Source organism: Hemibagrus wyckioides, linkage group LG18 (genome assembly GCF_019097595.1).
Source record: "Hemibagrus wyckioides isolate EC202008001 linkage group LG18, SWU_Hwy_1.0, whole genome shotgun sequence".
In the NCBI taxonomy this organism is placed as follows: Eukaryota; Metazoa; Chordata; class Actinopteri; order Siluriformes; family Bagridae; genus Hemibagrus; species Hemibagrus wyckioides.
In genome coordinates this window covers 9,134,642-9,155,764 of record NC_080727.1, presented here as the reverse complement: position 1 = coordinate 9,155,764, position 21,123 = coordinate 9,134,642, and the positions used below count along the sequence as shown (strand labels likewise).

The window sequence follows — 21,123 nt, the reverse complement described above, 5'->3', positions numbered from 1 at the left end:
TCTGCGGGTTTTCAGGTTTCTTTCCACCTCTAAAAACCATGCCAATAGGGGATTTGGCTTTGCTAAATTGAGTGAGAGTGTGACGGAGGGCTGCATAGATGGAGGGAAGGATGGAGTGGCATCATATTCAGTGTGTATTCATGCCTCATGTCGAATGTTCCCATGAGACTCCAGAGCTGTATTGCAGCAAGTTTCTGTTAAAGTGAATCTGCTTATTCCTTGCTTGTCATTTGTTCAAAACTGATTCCCAGGACACAGGCATGTCCAGCACACAGCAAATCAGCAAATCAACAAATCAGACTGTCCCGCTGTAGTACTTACTATTTTCTTCATAAGTTTTCATTTTTTAGCACTTTATGTAGGAGACGATTTGAAAGCCTCAGTCTTTTATATAATAGTATTATATTTTGTAGTGTAGTGCCCTTGCACAAACATCTAAACTGTTTACCAGAAGTTTTGCCAGAAGTTCATAAGAAACCTAATTTGCATATGAAAACATGAACTATCAACAAATTTGTGCCAACGTTGCCAGAGGGTTAACCACAATGGTTTGCCAGAAACCTGCACTTTTTGTAAGGGTGTGCAATGTAAAAAAAAATGGGACACATAAACAAATATCTCAACATCTGGATGGTAAAGTGTTTTATCAGGTTTTAATTTGTGTCTTTTTAAATTTTTATTTATATTTGTCACATATACATTACTGCACAGTGAAATTCTTTCTTCATATATCTCATCGTTGGGGGTTGGGGTCAGAGTGCAGGGTCAGCCATGATGCAGCGCCACTGGAGCAGGGTGGGTTGGGGGCCAAGCTCAAGGGCCCAATGGTGGCAGCTTGGCAGTACTGGGGCTTGAACCCCAGTCTTCCGGTCAGCTACCACTGTCCCACAGTTAGTAATTTATTACTATGTTAAGTATAAAATAATCTTAAAAGGAAAACGTAATTGTTCTCAAATCCTGCTATTTTACAGCCACACCTTGACGGCTCGGAATAAAGATAATGGACATCTGTATCATGACCATTTCTCAGACCTTGTATTAAAAGGCATGTGTGAGTAGAGGGACATAAAATGGAATAGCTAATTACAAAATTAATTTTTATTTAAGTACATTTGGATACAACTGCTGAAATTTAAACAGAGGACTTCTACTTTTACTGGAGTAACATTTTAACTAGATTATCTCTATTGACTCAAGTACAGGAGAGTAAAGTGGCACGCGCGCACACGAATGTTCTCCTATCCGCGTGCCGGCGCTCTCTGTTGCAGCCGAAGTAAAGATAGACCGGAAGTGCTTTCTTCTTACATTTATCGAGTAAAACGGACATTGGCAGAATCCCAAACGGCTTCTTGGTGGACAAATAGTACACTACACAGGCCCTTATGTCATACCCTATGTAGTGCGTCTATGTAGGAAGAATGTAGTCAGTTGGTATTCACCCTTTGTGAAGTAGCCAACTGTGCTAAAGGGGCCGGGACGCGGACTAGCGGGGGCCGCAAAACACGTAGTTTGAACTTTGGCTTTTTAATACATATGTATGCTGAAGTTTTAATGTAAGTGCTCTTTGAAAAACAAAGGACAACAAGATGTTAAGAAGAATATACACCCGAGCTGAAGTTTAATACAGGTGCGCAACATTCAACATCTGAGCAGTTTTATCTAAGCAGCTAGCTAGACAACTAGCCGCCGCAAAATAGCTGCCTCATTAGCTATGCTACCATTTTCACATTTATCTTTCCTTTTTCTTTTAAAAGGCGACGCGGTTTAAATCTACTCGCGGTTGGCTAGTCTCTCCGATTACCTGTTAACTACAGGTATCTTTTTAGTTTATTTGTCAATTTTGCCCGAGTTAGCTGCTGTCAGAAATAGCTCACGCGCTCACCGTGACATAAGATGAACATTTAAAGCGCGCAACCTTTACTGTGTGGCTAATAAAAAATCAGTTTACTATCCGTGCATGGAGATGACCGGGAAATCTGCTTTTGCGCTGCATTTTATATAGATATGTGACGTGAAGATTCTGTACTTTTATTGCGTGGTAAACGGATAAATGGCTTATTTGAAGACATTAGTTAAGTAAGGTTTGTGGGTCAAGACGCGGCGAAATGCATGCTAGATGGTTGTGCGCATGCGCAGTGCAATGCGCGCCCGCGTATTGTTCATACATGATGCATAGATGCGCGTGCCATGTCGCCGGGTTTGGAATTACAGTCTATGCAATACTGTCCCCTACACCCTACCTAGTGCACTGTGTCCTAATGCATGCTCCTGTGCCTGGTGTTGCAGCCCATTGTTCCGTTTGCTTCAGTGTAACTGGTATGAAGTAACATTTCCCCAATTGTATGTCGTGCATTATATGTAGATGAAGGAAGTCATCTATGATTCATCCCCCTGGTGCTTGGCTATAGGGCATGAAGTGATTTGAATGCACTACACGGAAGAGTGCAAAAGTTTGCATAACCTTTTGTTTTAGATCTGCCAGTGTGTTTGGCCACAAGGTCTTTTTTGTATGCATGCTGTTAAATACATTGCCTTCTTCAGATCAGGTGTGCACATGGCAGAATGTTGACATCTTGCTCTTGGTTCTTTTCAAATTTGTTTTCGATTTTTTTCTTATATTTTGTAAATAAATGGAAAATAGAGGCATGTTTGCATTTTGTTCACTTGTGACACTATGGGAGATGCAAACTTTTTTGCTGCGTTGTGTATCCAAGGCCAGCAGGCTTGGGAAACTTGAGAAACTTTGAAATGTCAATTTTGAGATTTATAAATATATTATATTCATACACATATGAGTTTGTGTATATACACATAACATTATGAGCAGTGAGAGGTGAAGTGAATAAGACTGATTATCTCCTCATCATGGCACCTGTTAGTGGGTGGGATATATTAGGCAGCAAGTCAACATTTTGTCCTCAAAGCTGATGTGTTAGAAGCAGGAAAAATGGGGAAGTGTAAGGATTTGAGCGAGTTTGAAGAAGGGTCAGATTGTGATCTGGATCAGAGCATCTCCAAAACTGCAGCTGTTGTGGGGTGTTCCCGGTCTGCAGTGGTCAGTATCTATCAAAAGTGGTCCAAGGAAGGAACAGTGGTGAACCAGCGACAGGGTCATGGGCGGCCATGGCTCATCGGATTGAAAGCTGGCCCGTGTGGTCCGATCTAACAGACGAGCTACTATTGCTCAAATTGGTTAAGAAGTTAATGCTGGTTCTGATAGGAAGGTGTCAGAATACACAGTGCATGACAGGTCAGAGCTGTTTTGGCGGCAAAAGGGGAACCAACACAATATTACACAGGTGGTCATAATGTTATACCTGGTTGGCATATGTGTGTGTGTATGTGTATATATGTATATATATATATATATATATATATATATATATATATATATATATATGTATATATATATATATATATATATGTATATATATGTATATGTATATATATATATATATATATATGTATATATGTGTGTGTGTGTGTGTGTGTGTGTGTGTATGTTTATATGTGGTCTTGATTATGCTCTATGTCTTTGGGTTGCAGGACACCATGCACACGCATTCATGCACATTGATACAAGGGTATGACAGGAGTTCAATAATAGCCAGTCCCCCTGCTGTCGTGTTTTATGGTGGTGGGAGGAAACCAAAGAACCCAGAGGAAATGTAGAGACTGCGAGAAAGCAGCTGAAACTCCACCCAGATAGTAACTTGAGCTAAAGGTAGACTGCAGTACTATGCAACCCAAAACATTAAAAAAAAATCCCAAGCAAATGTAATGCAGTACACAAACCGACCAAAAAAACCTGCTTGTCAGTGACGTAACCTGACGTGGAAGAGTTTCGAGAAACAGTAGCTGATATGTTATTGTAAATGGACACCATTAATATGCCCTTGTGGCTCATTTTAAGGAGCGCTCATTAAGACTGAATGACTAGGTAAACCTCTCTATCAGTCTTCTCCCCTACACAGAACCTGTTCTGTATGCTCTTGATTTCTGGTAGGAACTTTTTGTTTTCTTTCTTTTTTTATAAAGGTATTTTCCCCTTTCACCTTTGCAGTTTTTGACCTCTTTTTTCTTTAGTATAACAGTTGTAGAGATGAACCAAACAGTATTCAGTGATTGCCGATTATTGTTGTTATTAAGTATGATGGAAATCATGATCAGGCAGAAACACCAAACTTGGTTTAAACTGTTTTTACTGTAAGTTAAAACATTTACTGTAATAGATTCACATATGCCTTTGTCTAAGCTGTATGCTGTAAAAATGAATATTTTCAGATAGAAATAACAAACATCTTAAACAATTGTTGCAAACCTATTGGTGTAAAATTTCACATCTGATACAAGGTTTACAGTTAAGTGTAACATGGATATTGGAATTATGTCAAAACTCCATATATTATTTGTAAAGATTCCAGATATGGTAAGAGAGAGATCCTCAGTAAGTGAGAATGGCTGGTTATCAATCACAATAAATGTCATAATTCTTAAATTTTTTTTGTTACATTCAGCTATTTCAGCTAGATTTTAATATTTGCATGATGCACTCCTCCTAAGTGTTGCATCAGGTTAGTGGTGTTAAAATTCATTTCTTTTCTTCTGCCAGAAGGCAGATTGTTTTTTTTACAGCTTTTTTTTTTTTTTTACAGCTTTGCAAGAAGAAAGTAACTTATTTCCCTTCAGGCCATGTTATTTTACATTTTAACCTAGTGCACATAGCAAGATTTGGCATCCTGTATAGCCTAACTTCCCATCCATAATCTATTGTAAAATATTTATTTCCAGGTCTGGAACACACAAAACACCTAGCAGCTCCTGCTCTAGAGACCCTGCCCATCTGGCCAGTCCTCTAAAGATGGCTGAAGACCAGAAGGCCGCTGAACTCCCAGAATGCCCTGCAGAATGTGGGGCCACATCGGAAAATCTGGACTTGTCCCTGAAACCTGAAGCCCTGTCCTCCAGCTCTCCCACTATTGAGGAGCCAATCAGCATGCAGAGCCCCTCCAGGCCGCTGCCCCCTGGCTTACTGTCCATGCCCTGCCTGCTGAAGGAGCTGCGCCGAGACTCCTCCCCTGAGGCTCTGCCACCGGAAAAAGGCCCTGCCACTTCTGTCATTCAGATCTGCCCTCAAGAGGACAGTGACTCCTCCGCCTACCTGCGTTCACCCTCGTCTTCTGGTCATCTCGGCGATTCGGACACTCTTTCCTCAGCTGAAGATGATGTGGAATTGGCTGACGCTAAGCCTTCCCCTTCTTCTCCCTCTGACCCCACCCCCAGGAAGTCGTCACGCCGCTCACGATCCGAGAGCGACGCGTCTGCTGGCGTTGCCATGGTTGCCAAGAAAAACCGCTGTCAGGAGAAGCAGGCGAATGGCGGGCGGAACCGAGAGCGGGGCAAGCGCAGCCAGAGACATAAAGAGCGAATGCGTCTGCTTAGGCAGAAAAGGGAGGCGGTTGCCAAGCGCAAGTCCCGCCCGCTGGAGGATAGCAGCACTAGTGACAGTGATGCCACTGCACACTCTTCATCATCGTCGTCGACAGCATCGTCTGACAACGAGGGAGGGACAGCCGGTCTGCATCCTCCAGGTATTGTGTCCGGCCACACAGTCGCACTAATTATTGAATACTGCTCAGATGAATTGGGGGTGTTCATCTTTGCAGTATGATCTTTCTGAAAACAACATTGGTAGTCAAAATGTATACATCTCGGATAACAAACAATTCTTGTATACACACACAGTTTCACATGTAGGGCTGATACGGTGTCATGGTTGTATGGTTCATCACGGTGTGTGATCAGATGGTTACCTCGCCAACGAACTTCCTTACTCCATCCTTTTTGTGTGCGGCTGTGACTCCTCATATCTTTTGTGCCCCCCACATCATACTATAGCAAGCTCCATATAAGAAAGCTATCCTTAAAAAAAAAAAAAAATCTTTTGTTTTGTCTTGGTATATGGACAGGTGTGTGTGTATATGTACACACACACACTCACTTGACACACACACACATATATGTATGAGATTTTATAATGCAATTTAGTTTGTACTTTAATTATCACCATTGGCTTATGTATTTTAAAAATTCAATTACAGGGAAAAATCAATCAGGAGTAAAAGTAAAAAGTGGCATTGCAAGTAATGCAGAGTTTAGTATCCTGTATTAATGCTAGTTTTTCTCTTGTGGGTGTGTAACACACAGTGCTGTTGTTGCATATGAACCTCTACTGGTTTCTCAAGTTCAAATCCCTTTTGCCCAAATACATAAGACTAATGTAATACAGTACAGTAATTACATACTAAAACAACTAGTAACCTACAGAGCATTTATATTCTGTTATATAATTTACAATTCAAGTCTCTCACTGTAAATAAGAGAATTTTTAATTGGCAGTGTTTTGTAGTGATGATTCCTGTTACAACCTTTGATTAGTGCCATGCCATTTGAACCAGTGTGACATTTGTCTGAGTGTAAATGCATGTCTTATACATTCAACTGTCATGAAAGTGAGAGTCGCTGATGATCTTTTTTTCCCTACATCGATCAGGTCACCTACAGAACTTATCGTCAGTGTCACAGCTCATTTGTGCGTCTACAGGAAATTAGACTGCATTTACATTTATGATATTTAATTATGCCATTTGGCTAATGCACTTATCCAGAACGACTTACAGAAAGCTGCAGTTAAACTGCACTTGTTCTTCACTGTACTGTAGTGGTAGTTAAAATAGAAATTCTTTGGTTTGGCAAGTCAGCTTGTTTGATAAACTGTCATCAGTGTCATCCGTGCCAGTGTGGTCTCTGTACATACAGCTATGCTGACACTAACTATGACAGAAACTTGATAAATGGAGATGCGCATTGTTGCAACTGTCAGATATTGGTATTCTTGTGATGACATTTATTTTCCTTTTAGCTATAAAAACACACCCATACACATGCATAGTGTCTGTTGTGCATGTTGGCTGAATGACCCCATGCTGGCTAGTCTTGACACTTTTAAGGCATTTTCACACTGAGCATAATGCAGCTGAATGCCATTAAAGTGCCAGTTATGCTGAATTTGTTAAAACGGCAGCATTGTCTCATACAGGAGCTCATCCCCAAGCTCCAGGCAAATTACAACAAGCTCCATTTGGCTGTAGGTTTGTAAAGTCCTTTTTTATTGTTGTGCATCAAAGAATAATAGAGCTGAAATTTAGCTTTTTGAAACTGTTCATAAACACGCATGGGTTCATTTGAAAATCTTCTTGTGCTCTTTTATCATGTGAAGAAATCATGTTCAGCATGAATAAGCCTTAAATATACAGGATTAGTGTTCCATACACCTACACATACACTGCTGTTTGAGGTTTCTTGTTCGTTCTTGTTCGCACGCACAAACAATTCAGTTCTCAAAACACACAGCCACATATAGGCGTGTCCCACTGCTGATGATTTTCATGCATGATTGGTGAATGTAAATGATTGGTCCCAAAGCTCTGTCCATGACAGGGTGCACAAAGTTTTCCACAGTCTCTCTCTTTGATGTTACCAGACATGCAAATTTTAGAAATGAAGCCAACTTGAGGAGAAGTGAAAGTGAGTATATAAAAGCCATACCAGGAAAAACACTTGGCCTTAATCAGTGGTACCCAATGTATGTTCATATGTAGCTCTATAAAAACCCAAGACTTTTGAACAGCTTCGAAGGAAAAATTCTTACTGATGTTTTGAACAGGGAGATGTCTTTAGTTTTTAAATCAGCAGCTAAAGTTACTTTCAATATTATTTTCCTTGTGCTAACTTTACTTTTTGGAGTTCTCTGTACACCAAATTAAATTGATCGGTCTATATGTTTATCTAAATTTCTGTCTGTCTAGCCATATCTTGGTTTCTCTGTCTCTGTCTATCTATATATTTTTTTTTATTTCACCAGACCAGGCAATTTACTTGTATAAGAACCTTGTGTAGTATAAAAGTACATTCCTCCAAGAGCCAGTCACATTGCAGATTGCGCCTTTTGTCCAGCCAATGCTGTTGGTTTGAGTATTGTTCGAGTCTTGTCTCAATTAATCTTGTTTTTCCCTGTTCAGCCAAGTTGTATTTACTTGATGCACCACAATTCAGACATGTAGTAAAGATACTTATTCTCTGAACCTCAGTGTAGACACATTTTCTTGCGCGTCTGGCGAAATATAAATCAAACCTCCTTATCTCTATTAGATGGAAATGGGCACCTTTGTGCCTATATTCGCCAGTCAGAGTTTTCCGTCTCAGAGTAATAATATATGTTAAAGTTTGTAAACCCTAAAAATCCAGTACACCATAACTAAACTAACGGTGCACAGCAGCTGCACGGGCACTTCTGCCTTTGATATGAAAGAGTCAATCGTATATATACAAGATATTGATCACATGCTGATAAACACCCAATCAACGGGTGAAGTCTTTCCATTCATTTTGAAAGAGTTAGGAAAATAAATCAAATTAAGCAAAGGCCCAAAACATAAATAATCTGTTCTATCCGCCTGTGCCATATTTGAAATCTGATTAAGTTTCATGCTTAAGCTGAAGATATAATGAAATGAAATTTTTGATCACGGTATGTGTCTTTGAGACATCTGTGCTGGATTCTCTGGACACTTTTCCGCAGTTTTAAGGTCACACTCAAGGCACTACATTGTGAAATGTCTCTTTGCTGTAAATACACAGAGGAGTTTTGAGGAAGTCCTGTACTAGCATTTAAGTAAACAAAATGAACACTCCAAAAACATAGTTGTCCACTCCCACTACACAATGGGTGCTCTCATTCTTTCCTTCACTTCTATTACAGAATATATCTAAAACCCATGACTCAATGTCTCTTCCATGCCACAGACCTAACGTGTCTGTCTTTCTTTGCATCCTAATTTTTTTTTTTAACAAGCTGACATTTTAACAGCAGCCCAAGAGGTGGCGCTGTTCCTCTTGTGGATTTTTTGAAAACTTCTACGTTTTATTTACTGACGAATTATACAATATATTAGTATAAAATAATAACACATTGTCAATTCCACAATATTCTGGAAATTTTTGGCACCTTTTCTTCTTCATGTAGTACAAATATAGTTAGCATATTTAACTCCAGTGCTAGTGTAGTGTTTTTTTATTTAGGTTTGTTCAGTAAGTAAAATCAGTTGTATTTGGGAATCTAGATGTACATTACTCATGCGAGATCAGTTATGGTCGTGAGAGTGTTTAAAAATTGGTGGTTCTTATTGTCGCATGTTCATGCAACGTACTGCAGTTCCCAGAATGCACCGTGAAAGCTGCATGACTCCCATTAAGCTTGTCAGCATGGCCGCCGTGAAGTCCAGGGTTTTTCTAGTGTGTGCCTGACGTTTGTGTATGTGTGTGTTTTCGGCGCTTGCTGTCTGTCTTTAAGCTGGCCGCCGTGGAAACAGCATGGGTGGAGTCCTGGAGGAAGCGCTGACACGAGTGGCGGCCGCCCAGAGGCGTACAGAGGAAAGGTTCCGTGCGTGGATGGAGCGAATTAGCCGTCTCCATTCCGGTGAGGACGATGATCAGTCGTACAGTGGGACTCCAGAAGGGCGGAGTCACGTTGGCTCAGAAGAAGCACCTACGGCCTATCGGATCATCCGGCTGAACAATGAAGCCTCTCCCCCCACGCTGAACTCTGCTCACAGCTGCGTCCTGGATCCAAATCTGCTAAACGTGTAAAGGAACGACACGCTGAGCTACTGAGAAAATTCGAAGAAAAATATTTGCGCAAAATAGAAACATTCTAGCCAACAATGCTGGATATAGTACACAAGGCCCACTGTCATTTTGTCTCCCCCCTCCCCCCAGTTACTCACTTTCTTCTGATCTTCTTTTGTCTTCTTTAATCTTCTCTCTCTGTCCTCCTCTCTCTGTTTAGACTCCTTTATTGGCAAATAGGGTTGTTCCAAAAATTTCCACAGTAAAAACAAACAAACAAACAATCTATTCATATCGTTGCTGTCAGATTCAGTCAGTTTACCAAAAGCATGTGCAAGACACTCAGAACTAAACCCAAGTGCTACAAACACAAGTCCTAAAGTATTCCGTCAACACACAGCTGATACAACATCCATAAATAATATAATTATATTAATAATTAATAATGATATAGCTGCAAGGATCTCAGGTTCACCACCAAGGTAGTTATGACTGCTTCGCAAAAGAGAATCCACCTGGATGAATGCATGTTTTTCTTTATATGATATTTTGAGGTAAGAACTTGTTTCTTCCATATTATAAATTTCAATCTGGCATTTTGGTCAAAAATGAATTCATCACGTAGTCTTTTATTTCTGGTGCGTACTTTATTCTCCTTCTGATGTGTAATGTTGGCATTAAAAAAAAAAATCTAAACTTGGTTTTATAATTTTCTAGCTGCCAGCCAGTTATCATCTGTGATGAACATAGGATAAGGACCTTGGCCATGGTCCTGGAAAAGATTTGCCTTTAGAAACAACAGTTACAATTTAAGAAACATGGTCAATATGCAGAACATAGAAACTTGAGATGCTGTTAGCTCATTTTCAGGTCATATATCCATATATTTTGATGCCAGTCTACTTCATGCCACTATTAACTTGACTGTGATTGGTAACATATTAGACCACTCTGAAAACCTCTACTTTCCCTTGGACTAATTTACATAAAGTTCACATAATTTTTTTTTTCCTTCTATTTAAGATAGCTATATCGAATTGTGTGTTTTTAAAGGCAAATGTTACCCCAGATTAATAAGAATTTGCCAAAATCTCCCTCTTTGTGCCCACCGTCTCCACAAATTGAGTGCATAAAACTTGGTTTTCTAGCTATCCAAGTCAGATTACTTTGATAACCCTGTAGGTAGACTACAAAGTCAGATTCGCTTTGGCTTATTAAAATGCACCATTGAAGGTACTGAATGTTATAAAATCAGACTTGGATACCTTGTGCAACTCTGCACAGAGGGAGAGTGATCCAGTTTCTTCATCAATATACAGATGCTCTCAGGAGAAATAAGTCTTCAAGAAAAGAGCAGGGGATTATGTACTGATGTATTCTTGTACACACTATCATTCCTTGCTGTGCGTGAGTCTTGGAACTTCTCTGACTGGTTTTTCAGACCAGACAGATCTCGCGCACACAACATTTTAAGTCTTACTGTGTTGCCTTGGGGGTGAAAAGGAAGAACCGACTCATTGGTTGTGATCTGGTTTGGCATTGGTTTTTGTTTGTTTGTTTTTATTACATCACATGCATGTAAGGAACAGAAAATAATAAGAAGCAATAATGCATGAACAGCTGCACTGTGATGTTCTACTACTAATATAACTTCGAGTTACTCCGTACACACATGCTATGAAGTTCAAGCTAACCTCATGCTCAAGTGTTGTGTATCCGAGTCTCATACTGAAGCTTGATGCGGTCAGAAACACTGTACAATGCACACACAGACACACATCTATAACTGTTCAGCAGTTTAACGCAAGTCACAATGTCGGTTCTTGTGTGTGTTTTTGTTGTTTATTGTTTGTTATTTTTAAAAACACCAAAAAAAAACAAATCCTTGCTTATAATCACAGAAGGGCCTTAACGAGAAATGTTTATTTTACACGCATCTACACTTTATGGAAGGAGTTAAAAGTTTACAAATTTGTGCTCAATAAGGACTCACTTCTTCAATGACTTTGTTGAATTGGGCTAGTGAACTGCAACATGAAAGAGCTGATGGAACTAATGAACCATTTTCTTATACCTTGATTATCATTTTCCTAGTATTATAATCCGTTGGTAATGTCCTTAGTTCAAAATTCAAAATAAAAGAATGCTGTCATGGATTTCTGTCCATCCTTTATGTTTTGTATTTAATGAAAACACGAGGCTATCCTCGAGACTGACCTTGAGTGTATTGCACTTACTTTAATAGGAACACCTGCTTATTATCCATCTGACCAATCATGTGGTAACACTGCAGTGCATAAAATCCTGCAGCTTCAGGTCAAGAGTTGCAGTTAATGTTCTTACAAACATCAATATGCAGACTGTGTTCTCAGTGACTTTGACCACGACATGGTTGTTCATGCCGGACTGACTGGTTAGAATATCTTACAAGCTGCTGATCATGTGGAAACTTCACACACACACAAGTCTCTCGAGTTTACACAGAATTGCATGGAAAGCAAAAAAGAAGTGGCAGTTCTGCAGGCGGAAACGCCTTGTTGGTAATAATCAGAATGGTTTGAGCTGAAAGAAAGGCTACAGTAATACCGTGCAGAGCCGAAAAGCATTTTAGAACACGTCAACCTTGTGAGACATGGACTATAACAGGAGAAGATCAGGCTCCACTTCTGTCAGCCAAGAACAGTAATATGAGGCTATAGAGGGCATGGATAGACCCATACGAGATGAATCAAGAACGGAAAAATGACCAGTGTCCGAAATGGCGTACTGTCAGTTGATTCAGTAGGCACTGATCAGTTTATAGATCTGGACATACTATATCCACCATGTTGGCATCGTCATGTGACCTACAATTGCAAAAACATTATCCAAAAAATGCAATTATTATTATTATTATTACTACTTCTCTAAATATTATTAATACTATACTATTTCTATAGTATTATGGAATAGAGTAGGCTCCATTCTGCAGAATCTCAGCACACACCAAATTTATAATATTTAATATAAAATGTCATGTTTGGCAGGTCAGATAATTGCATGGATGACCAGAAGTACAGGTGACCAGTGAGTGTATAATCGATTTGATCGTGGACAATTTGAGAAGTTACTCATACAGTTTAAAAGTTCGGGTCAGTTGCTTTTGAGATCTAAAATGAGAACAGACAGATCTTGCATGGATTGAGCAGGGAGAATAGTTATCTTAATTTTTATTCTTCTTTGGACATTTCGAATAGTAACGTAGATAATTCACGTTTTGAACTGCATCCAGTAAATAAGCATTTTTTACCAGTTTGTAGCTGGTCTTTATTTTCACTTACGTATATTATAACCTGTTAATTGACGTAGATTAGTTGTTGTACTTCATGCCTCTTTGTCCAGTATGTGTGCCTTGTTATTTGTGTAATGTTAAAAAACAAGTACAATTACTTAAACATTTTCCTGTCTGTCTTATAAAATTACTGCCATATTATTGCTCCAAAAGTCAAAGACATAGTTTGATGCTGTGTAGCTGAATGGTAAGTTTGACTAAAGAGAAAGTTCTAGTAACACGAAAGGGTTTTCCCCTCTGGGAAAAATATGCAAACACTTAGAAATGTATTTCAAAACGAAATAAGATACAACAGAACATAGGAAATAATGATTTTGTCATCGGCATTTGTGGTAGTAAGTTAAAACTAAAACCGTTTGTGTGCATGTGTGTATTGTACAGAGGGGCCAGAGGTCATCGGTCACTATGACGTGTCAGACACACACTCTGAACAAGAGCAGCAGTTGCACACCCTCTCAGGTCAGTGGATAGGGGTTAGACAAAATAAATGTAGACACTTAGGAGCTAAACCAGCACAGTTCAGGAATCATCAATCTTATCACCAAAGGGTCATGCTGCCTGCAGATTTTCATTCCAGCCAAACAAGTCACACCTAATAATTTTGCAGTATTTGCTGGCCCCTGTTTGGCTGGAATGAAATCATGTAGCCAGTTTGGGCTTATGGATAAGACTGAAGATTCCCGTTAAAGTGAATTTATTTCTTTGATGTCTGTGTATACACTTCAGTTCATCCACGAGCGACTATGAGCTCTGTATGATGCATACTCATTACAATAAAAAGATATACTGTACATTCCAAATTACAGCCGAGTCACACCTATTCAGTTAAAGTGACCTGTAACCATCTAGTAATCCAAATCATTACCAAGGATGGAGTATGCGATACACGGTTATTGGACAATCTGGTTAGGTTTTTCTTATACATATGCACAAATGACCTATGCATGAGAGTTTATACATAAATCTTTTCAAAGAAAACTGATTATCAGATATTAGTAAAACATTAAGAATAGATTATACACTGACCAGGCATAACATTATGACCACCTGCCTAATATTGTGTTGGTTCCCCTTTTGCTGCTAAAACAGCCCTGACCCATCATTCTGACACCTTTCTATCAGAACCAGCATTAACTTCATCAATTTGAGCAACAGTAGCTCATCTGTTGGATCAGATCACACGGGCCAGCCTTCACTCTCCCCACGTGCATCAAAGAGCCTTGGCAACCCATGACCGGTTTACCACTGTTCCTTCCATGGACCACTTTTGATAGATACTGACCACTGCAGACTGGGAACACCCCACAAGAGCTGCAGTTTTGGAGATGCTCTGATTCAGTCGTCTAGCCATCACGGTCCGGCCCGTGTCAAAGCTCAAATCCTTACGCTGGCCCATTTTTTCCTGCTTCTAACACATCAACTTTGAGGACAAAATGTTGACTTGCTGCCTAATATATCCCACCCACTAACAGGTGCCATGATGAGATCATTGGTATTATTCACATCACCTCTCAGTGCTCATAATGGTATGCTCGATTGGTGTAGGTTATGGCTATCACATTTGGCTTCAGAGGAAATGGCCTGATGTAGCAACATGACAGATACTGTAACTGTTCATAGAAGTGTAAGAAGCAGCTGCAGTAAAATCTGCACATAAATTGTGCTTGAAATCCAGTCAGCCATGTCTTAAAATCATCATAAATGCGTAAGTTCGTCAGGAACGTCTTAATAAGAGCAAGATTGAGAATACATCACATTTAGGTACATAAAGATTTTGACAGTGACAAATCTATTGTTATGTTAGCTGTCTATCACAGTGTATTGGAGTATTTAATTCAATAATAAGGGCAGGTTTCAATATAGCTTACATTTATGTACATAAACATTGACAGTGACAAAGCTTTTGTTATATTAGCTGTCTATCACAGTATATTGGAGAATTTATATCCGAATCAGGTGAACACTGTAGGAATTACAGCACTTTTTATTTCTGTCCTGCCAAAAGCAATCATTTTCCCATTTTGCATAAACAATATCAAGTTAAGGTCTGCACGTTGAGCTCATATTCATGATTTGATTTTTTTTTATTTAAACTCCAATATATTCTGATGAAATGTAAAATGATAACTGTAAATGTTCAAATGTTTGTGTACCTGATTGTCTTTTACTTTTGAAAGTTATTTCAGAAGTAAATTCATGAGTGTGATTTTCTGTTATACCTTTAGTACATTATGTGTTCACTAAATATTACTGATCCCTGCATAGTGTTATAAGAGTTGGTGAACGTCTGTCCTGGTTGTGTCGCCGTAGGTCCAGTAGAGGTGGCGCCTCCCCAGGTGAGTCTGCCGTTATCTGACAGTGAAGTGGAGATTGTCGGCGTACAGGAGAATACCAGGTTGGAAACACTCCTAAGCACTATTATTAGCTAATTATTTAGCTTACTTTATTCATTTAAATTAGCAAACATGAGTTGCATTTAGCTTTTTAATTTGTCACTAATTTAATATTGCCTGTTAACCACACTTATTTTGTATTATTCAATTTTGGTTGATTTTTCATTCTAACTTTTTTATCTTTCCTTTCTATACACCCTCCCTCCCTTTCCTTCCAATTCCCTTCCTTCCCTTTCCTTCCTCTTCCCTTCCCTTCCTTGCTTTAAGTGTTGATAATTTGCCTTTATTTAAACTTATCACTTCTCCAGGTTACCTACAACTCTTTTGTTTTTATACTTTGTAGCCAAAGATTTGGACACCTGACAATCACACCCACATGTGGTTCTTTCCCAAACTGTTGAGGAACAAAAGAAAGTATATATACCCCTAGTTGTTTGTTTAAAAAGCATATATGTTTGTGATGGTCAGGTGCACAGAAACTTTTGGCCATCTTGCACAATAGTGCAGTACTATCTCTAGTTAACTTATAATAAAATGACCGTTTCAAAATTTGTTCATTATTTGGCCTCGTTCTCTTAGTAATTTATCATGTCCTCCTACAGTGCTGTGTCAAGATTTCCGAGAGGTGGTGTCATCCAGTCTCTGTCAGCATGGAAGCAAACAGCCATGCCCCACTGGACAGCGGTCTCTGCCCAGCCTGAATGGGCTCCACCCAGTGAGGTGGTGGATCTGACACTGGATGAAGACAGACACAGATACCTGCTGTGATTCCACACTCTAGGCAATCAAACACAGTGTCTTTAAACATTATAAAATTTATCCCTTTATTCGTTTGGTGACATTTCAGAAAAAAAAAAAAAGAGTTATTTTTAATGGTTTGGTTTGACAATCTGAACTGAATCTGACAGATTTTCACTTTGCTGTCATGCATCAGTCTTTGAAAGCTTTAGGAAGGCCACATCCAGATAAGGATGTAGATACACTGGTGATGAGAATTCAGTTTCCTTGTGTGTATGGCTTCATGTCATGTATAACAATTAGCAGTACTGTAATGGAATCAGAGCTTACTTCAGACACAGGCTAGTCATTTTCTTCTAACAAGTTACAGTCTGGTGAGATTACAGCCTTGGAAAAAAAAAAGCAACAAGAAACATGTTGAGCAGAATGCGATTTGCTCAGTTCGATGAATCCAAATGCATAGCTGAACAAATCTGTCAAAACTACTGTTAGAGATATACTGTATGACTTCATATTTCATTTGTACTATATGTGCACTGAAATTTGCCTTTTTTTTTCCCTGTTTCTAAAAAGACTATCAGGTTAAATCTCAAATGTTTTGAGTAGTTGGGCAAACACACATGGATGCCTGCTGTTAGCCTCAGGAGTCTTCAACCCTTTGCTGTAACTTAACTGCAAAGCTGCTTTATAGTGCAAACATAACAGGTTTTACTCTGAGAATAGCAATAGCTCAATTAGGGGTTTTTGTGCATGAGTGTGTGTGTATGTGTGTGAGAGAGAAAGAGCTACAGAGAGAAGTGTTATCAAACTGTTCAATGCTGCTGCCTGAGTGTATGTTCCTGTGTGTGCGTGTGTGAAAGAGTTTCTCTACACTAGAGAATATCTTCAGGCACACTCGTGTTATTATATTTTAGCACAGAACATGGCCTTTATGCCAGTGGAAAAAGAAGCATCGGTTTGTGAAAGTCCTTCGAAATCCGTAGTCACTATTTTTTAAAGTAGTAACTGAGACTAGTTTAAAACTGTGTTTAATATCCATATTGGTCTATACGATTGTATATTAGTTTTGCTATATCATGCTTTCTCATAATACAGCATTAGATGTTCCTGTTAATATTTAAAATGTTTTCTTTTTTCTGATATGCTTGAATGAGAGTTATTAAGAGGGAAATATATATTTCCAAAAAATAGATCTAATACATTTTTGCTGTGGTTATTATTATTATTATTATTATTGTATAATCAGTCACATCATTTAGCTTCCTCTTCAGATTGACAGAGCATCAGACTGCGTGTGAGGATATGGGAAGGTGAAAGCAACATTCTTCCTGCTAAAATCATGTGTACGAGCAATATTTGTCCTGCTTGCATATGACATGGATCTGTCCGCGAAAACTAAAGTATGCCGTTGCCGATACAGCAGTTAGCTTTGTGCAGCGGTATGCAAATAATAAGGTGTACATCTGTTATTCTCATCTTGTGTGTTGTTTTATATGAATATACATATATTAGGTGTTGCAGACACTTCTGATTGTAACAATCTGCTGACCTAAAGTTTCCTTGTCTGAATTTGGTGTATTGGAGAAGGGAGAAATTCCTTAATGGCTGAGAAACATTTAAGAGAGTTGAGCACTTGTATGATTGGCATAATAATTTTGAACCACAGCACTGTTGTATTTTCAAATCTCATCGATTCGGAAAGTGTTTAATTAATGAACGTTCTCTAGCGACTCTTGACGGCGGCAGCAATAATTCATATGACAGGTTTCTGTTAATGCACTCGTTCTAGCATGTTATAGCTACTTCATATGGATCTGGATGGTGGATGATCCATGTTTTAAGCCTAATAATAAACTCATTTAAAAAATGAGTTTGTTATTTAACAGAGACACCTTTAATATAGCGAAGCTCTCTGTAAGGGAACACCTATTTAACATTTCCTGAAGGAGTTTCAGCTGTCAGTGCTTTGTAATGGTCAGTAACTTTTCTCCACATTTGTGGGACAGAAGAGGTTACAATTTTTTGTTTCTCTGTAACAGGAAAGAGATGCTGAGGAAGAGAATGACCATTTTACTGCTGTTACAATTGAAGTGATGATAGGAATTAACATGCCTTGCGGAGATCCCACAATATTAGCTGTAGCTATAAATGATTTAAATAGTGTGATCATAACTGCTGTGGTATAAGTGGAATAAAACACTTCAGTAAGGGTTGTAATTTGGAACGTAATCACCTGTATCAAGCTGTATGTCATTTCACCCAGTCTGATTGTTCTTGTATATCGCAGTTTCTCAGCCCTGGTCCTGGAGTACACCCTGTCCTGCACATTTTTTTTATTTTTTCCTGCTCCCAACACACCTGATTGAACTAATCAGCTAATGACCATCCCTTCCTGAGTTGAAGTTGTTGTGTTAGAGCAAAGAAAACACTAAAATCTGAAAGACAGATGATATCCCAGGTCCTTCTTTTATAATAACGTCAGGCATTCTGTTCTACGTAATGTATGGCCCATGTAAAGTGCCACTTTAGTTCTTGTGAGATAAGTTACCTGTTATCAGGATGTAGAGCAGGGAAAAGCCTTGTTCTGTTTGCCCATTAAGAGAAGTTATAGTGGGGTTTTTTTTGTTTGTTTGTTTGTTTGTGGGGTTTTTTTGCCCACACCACCTACGCTTACCTCTCTCTGATTCTTGTTTGTATTATGTTCTCCATTCCTTACTGGACAGCTGGAAGCAGACCTGTCAAAAAAGTACCTTAGCTTCCTTAAAATATCACCACACATTAAAACTGCCAATATATTAAAGATTCCAGGGCACTAGGCACCTGTGATCTCAAACTGAGTGAACCAAAGCTGCAGAGGATCCTATTGACTTTAATAACTTGTGGTAGCATGTGTATTGATGGAAAAACATACCGGTGTCCTTATAGATTCTAAACACACATTTTACATAGGAATGAACCAGATGTTTACATTCGAGCCGCACACAAAAACACTCAAGGGACGTATCAAGGTCAACACTTTAGTCCGCAGATATGTTAGTGTAATAATGAATGAATTCTAGGAACATTTCTAATTTAATACAACTCACTGTGTTTAGACAAAGGGAATGATTTGATCAGGTCCAGGTTAAACTGTACACATCCTGCTCATGGAATTAATGTTCGATTAGATTTTCTACACTATCCCAGTTGAGTAATTATGATACTCCTCACATTGTGACTGTTTTTTGGCAGTATTTTAAATTATGGACAATATATATTAATACCTTTTTTTTTTTTTTTTGCTTTTTTTTTTTTTGCTTCTCCAAGTTCTCAAATTGTGAATATTAGAATAAAGGGAACTATTTTAAGATTAATAAAGCTATTTAAAGTAATGTGTATGTTTTCTGTTTTATTCTAGTAGAGTTTTTCTCACTTTTATTATGATGATTATGATGCATAGAATATCTTATTAACAAATTATCAAAGCATCACCGGGTACATTCCAGAGCATGCCACTATATCGTGGGAAAGTGGCTCACAACCTTTGACCTTGTGCCACTACGGGGTGGGGGTTAGGGCTCGGCAGCTGGTCTGTTCACTCCTCAGGACAAAACCCCTCACACACACACACTACAGCTGTATGCTAATGTGGCTCGAGCCTGTTGCACTGATAGAACAGAAGTGGAGTGTAAAGTTATTCATTTCAAACGTCTGTCTCAAGTTGGTGCAAAGCAAAATAAATAAATAAAAGTGAATGACAACTGACATAAATGAATTTTTGCCTCAACTACATTTTAAAAATGCAATAATGTTTCAAATTTAGGACAGATATCTAAGCATCAGTAGAATAAGAACAAGGTGTAGAATAATTGATTAGTTATAGACTTAAATAAGTACATTAACACTGTGCCAAAATATGTCACATAGAAATAAATTCCAGTCTGAAAGATGACGCTGAATACAAATTCATCATTGTCTTTTTTTTTTTATGACATTTTGCATCTTAATAAACATTCACTGTTTACTCATTTACAAACAGTTAATAATGAATAATGAACCATTTCACCCAGTAAGTACTTCTCCTCCAGGACTGTGGAGTGGCACTGAGGAGGAGCTCGGCCTTGGAAACTTAAAATTTCAATAGTTTTGATTTGTTTAACATTTTGCTTAGTTACTGCATAATTCCACATACATCACTTCATAGTGATAATGTCTTCATATTCATTTTAAATAACAGATTTTTTTTAGCGGGTAGGGGTAGCACGTTATAGATGTTTAATAATTGTTTTAAAAATAAAAGAAAATGGGAATAAAGTGAAATGATCAATGTCTTCAAGTTGTCCCAGATGTTTGAAATAATTTATTATCCTTTTTTTTTAATTACACAACAATATACCTGAGAACTGGTGCAGATTTATAAGGAAAAGGATGATGGACACACTATTTAACATAAAGGGAGGAAAAAGTATTTACTATATAAGAGAAGTGTCCAATATATACTTACGTGAAAGTCAAAACATTGCTACTTTTGAACATACTCATGTATTAAAGTATTAAAAAGTAAGTGCTCTTCAAGTTGTCTTTATGCAGAGTAGTTTTTTTTTTTTTTATCTGAAACTCTTAGATTACTGGTTTAAAGTAACTGCTCCATTTTGCCTGGAAACATTATTCTTGTAACTTGCATGCCTAATGCTTCATACACCGAATAGGCATAACATTATGACTACCTGCCTACTATTGTGTTGGTCCTCCTTTTGCTCCCCAAACAGCCGTGACCCGTCATGTACTGTGTATTCTGACACCTTTCTATCAGAACCAGCATTAACTTCTTCAGCAATTTGAGCAACAGTAGCTTGTCTGTTGGATCGGATCACACGGTCCAGCCTTCTCTCCCCACGTGCATCAATGAGCCTTGGCCGCCCATGACCCTGTCGCCGGTTCACCACTGTTCCTTCCTTGGACCACATTTTTTAGATACTGACCACTGTAGACCGG

At 38.6% G+C, this 21,123-nt stretch overlaps 1 protein-coding gene across 6 annotated transcripts; it reads left to right on the top strand.

The window, feature by feature from the left end:
• Nucleotides 1-1,350: 1,350 nt before the first annotated feature.
• Nucleotides 1,351-19,443, top strand: ark2n (arkadia (rnf111) N-terminal like PKA signaling regulator 2n). Of its 6 annotated transcripts, none has more exons than XM_058415277.1 (6): nt 1,351-1,627; nt 3,547-3,724; nt 4,792-5,591; nt 13,400-13,477; nt 15,329-15,413; nt 16,014-19,443. In XM_058415277.1, exons 3-6 carry the CDS (start codon nt 4,862-4,864, stop codon nt 16,177-16,179), a joined length of 1,059 nt encoding a protein of 352 aa, XP_058271260.1. In that variant the 5' UTR covers nt 1,351-1,627; nt 3,547-3,724; nt 4,792-4,861; the 3' UTR covers nt 16,180-19,443. The 6 variants fall into 6 exon arrangements, with proteins under 6 accessions (XP_058271260.1, XP_058271263.1, XP_058271259.1 ...); XM_058415280.1 differs by lacking the exon at nt 3,547-3,724 and adding an exon at nt 15,755-15,825 and having other exon boundaries at nt 1,353-1,627; nt 16,014-16,109; XM_058415276.1 differs by lacking the exon at nt 3,547-3,724 and having other exon boundaries at nt 1,353-1,627; nt 16,014-19,441.
• The last annotated feature ends 1,680 nt before the right edge of the window (nt 19,444-21,123 follow it).

What these genes read in the sequence shown, in the direction of transcription:
- ark2n (XM_058415277.1), top strand. Translation starts at nt 4,862, where the DNA reads ATGGCTGAAGACCAGAAGGCCGCTGAACTCCCAGAATGCCCTGCAGAA. An exon ending in AGCCGGTCTGCATCCTCCAG is followed by an intron (nt 5,592 to 13,399) that starts GTATTGTGTCCG and finishes TGTATTGTACAG; the next exon opens with AGGGGCCAGAGGTCATCGGT. An exon ending in GCAGTTGCACACCCTCTCAG is followed by an intron (nt 13,478 to 15,328) that starts GTCAGTGGATAG and finishes GTGTCGCCGTAG; the next exon opens with GTCCAGTAGAGGTGGCGCCT.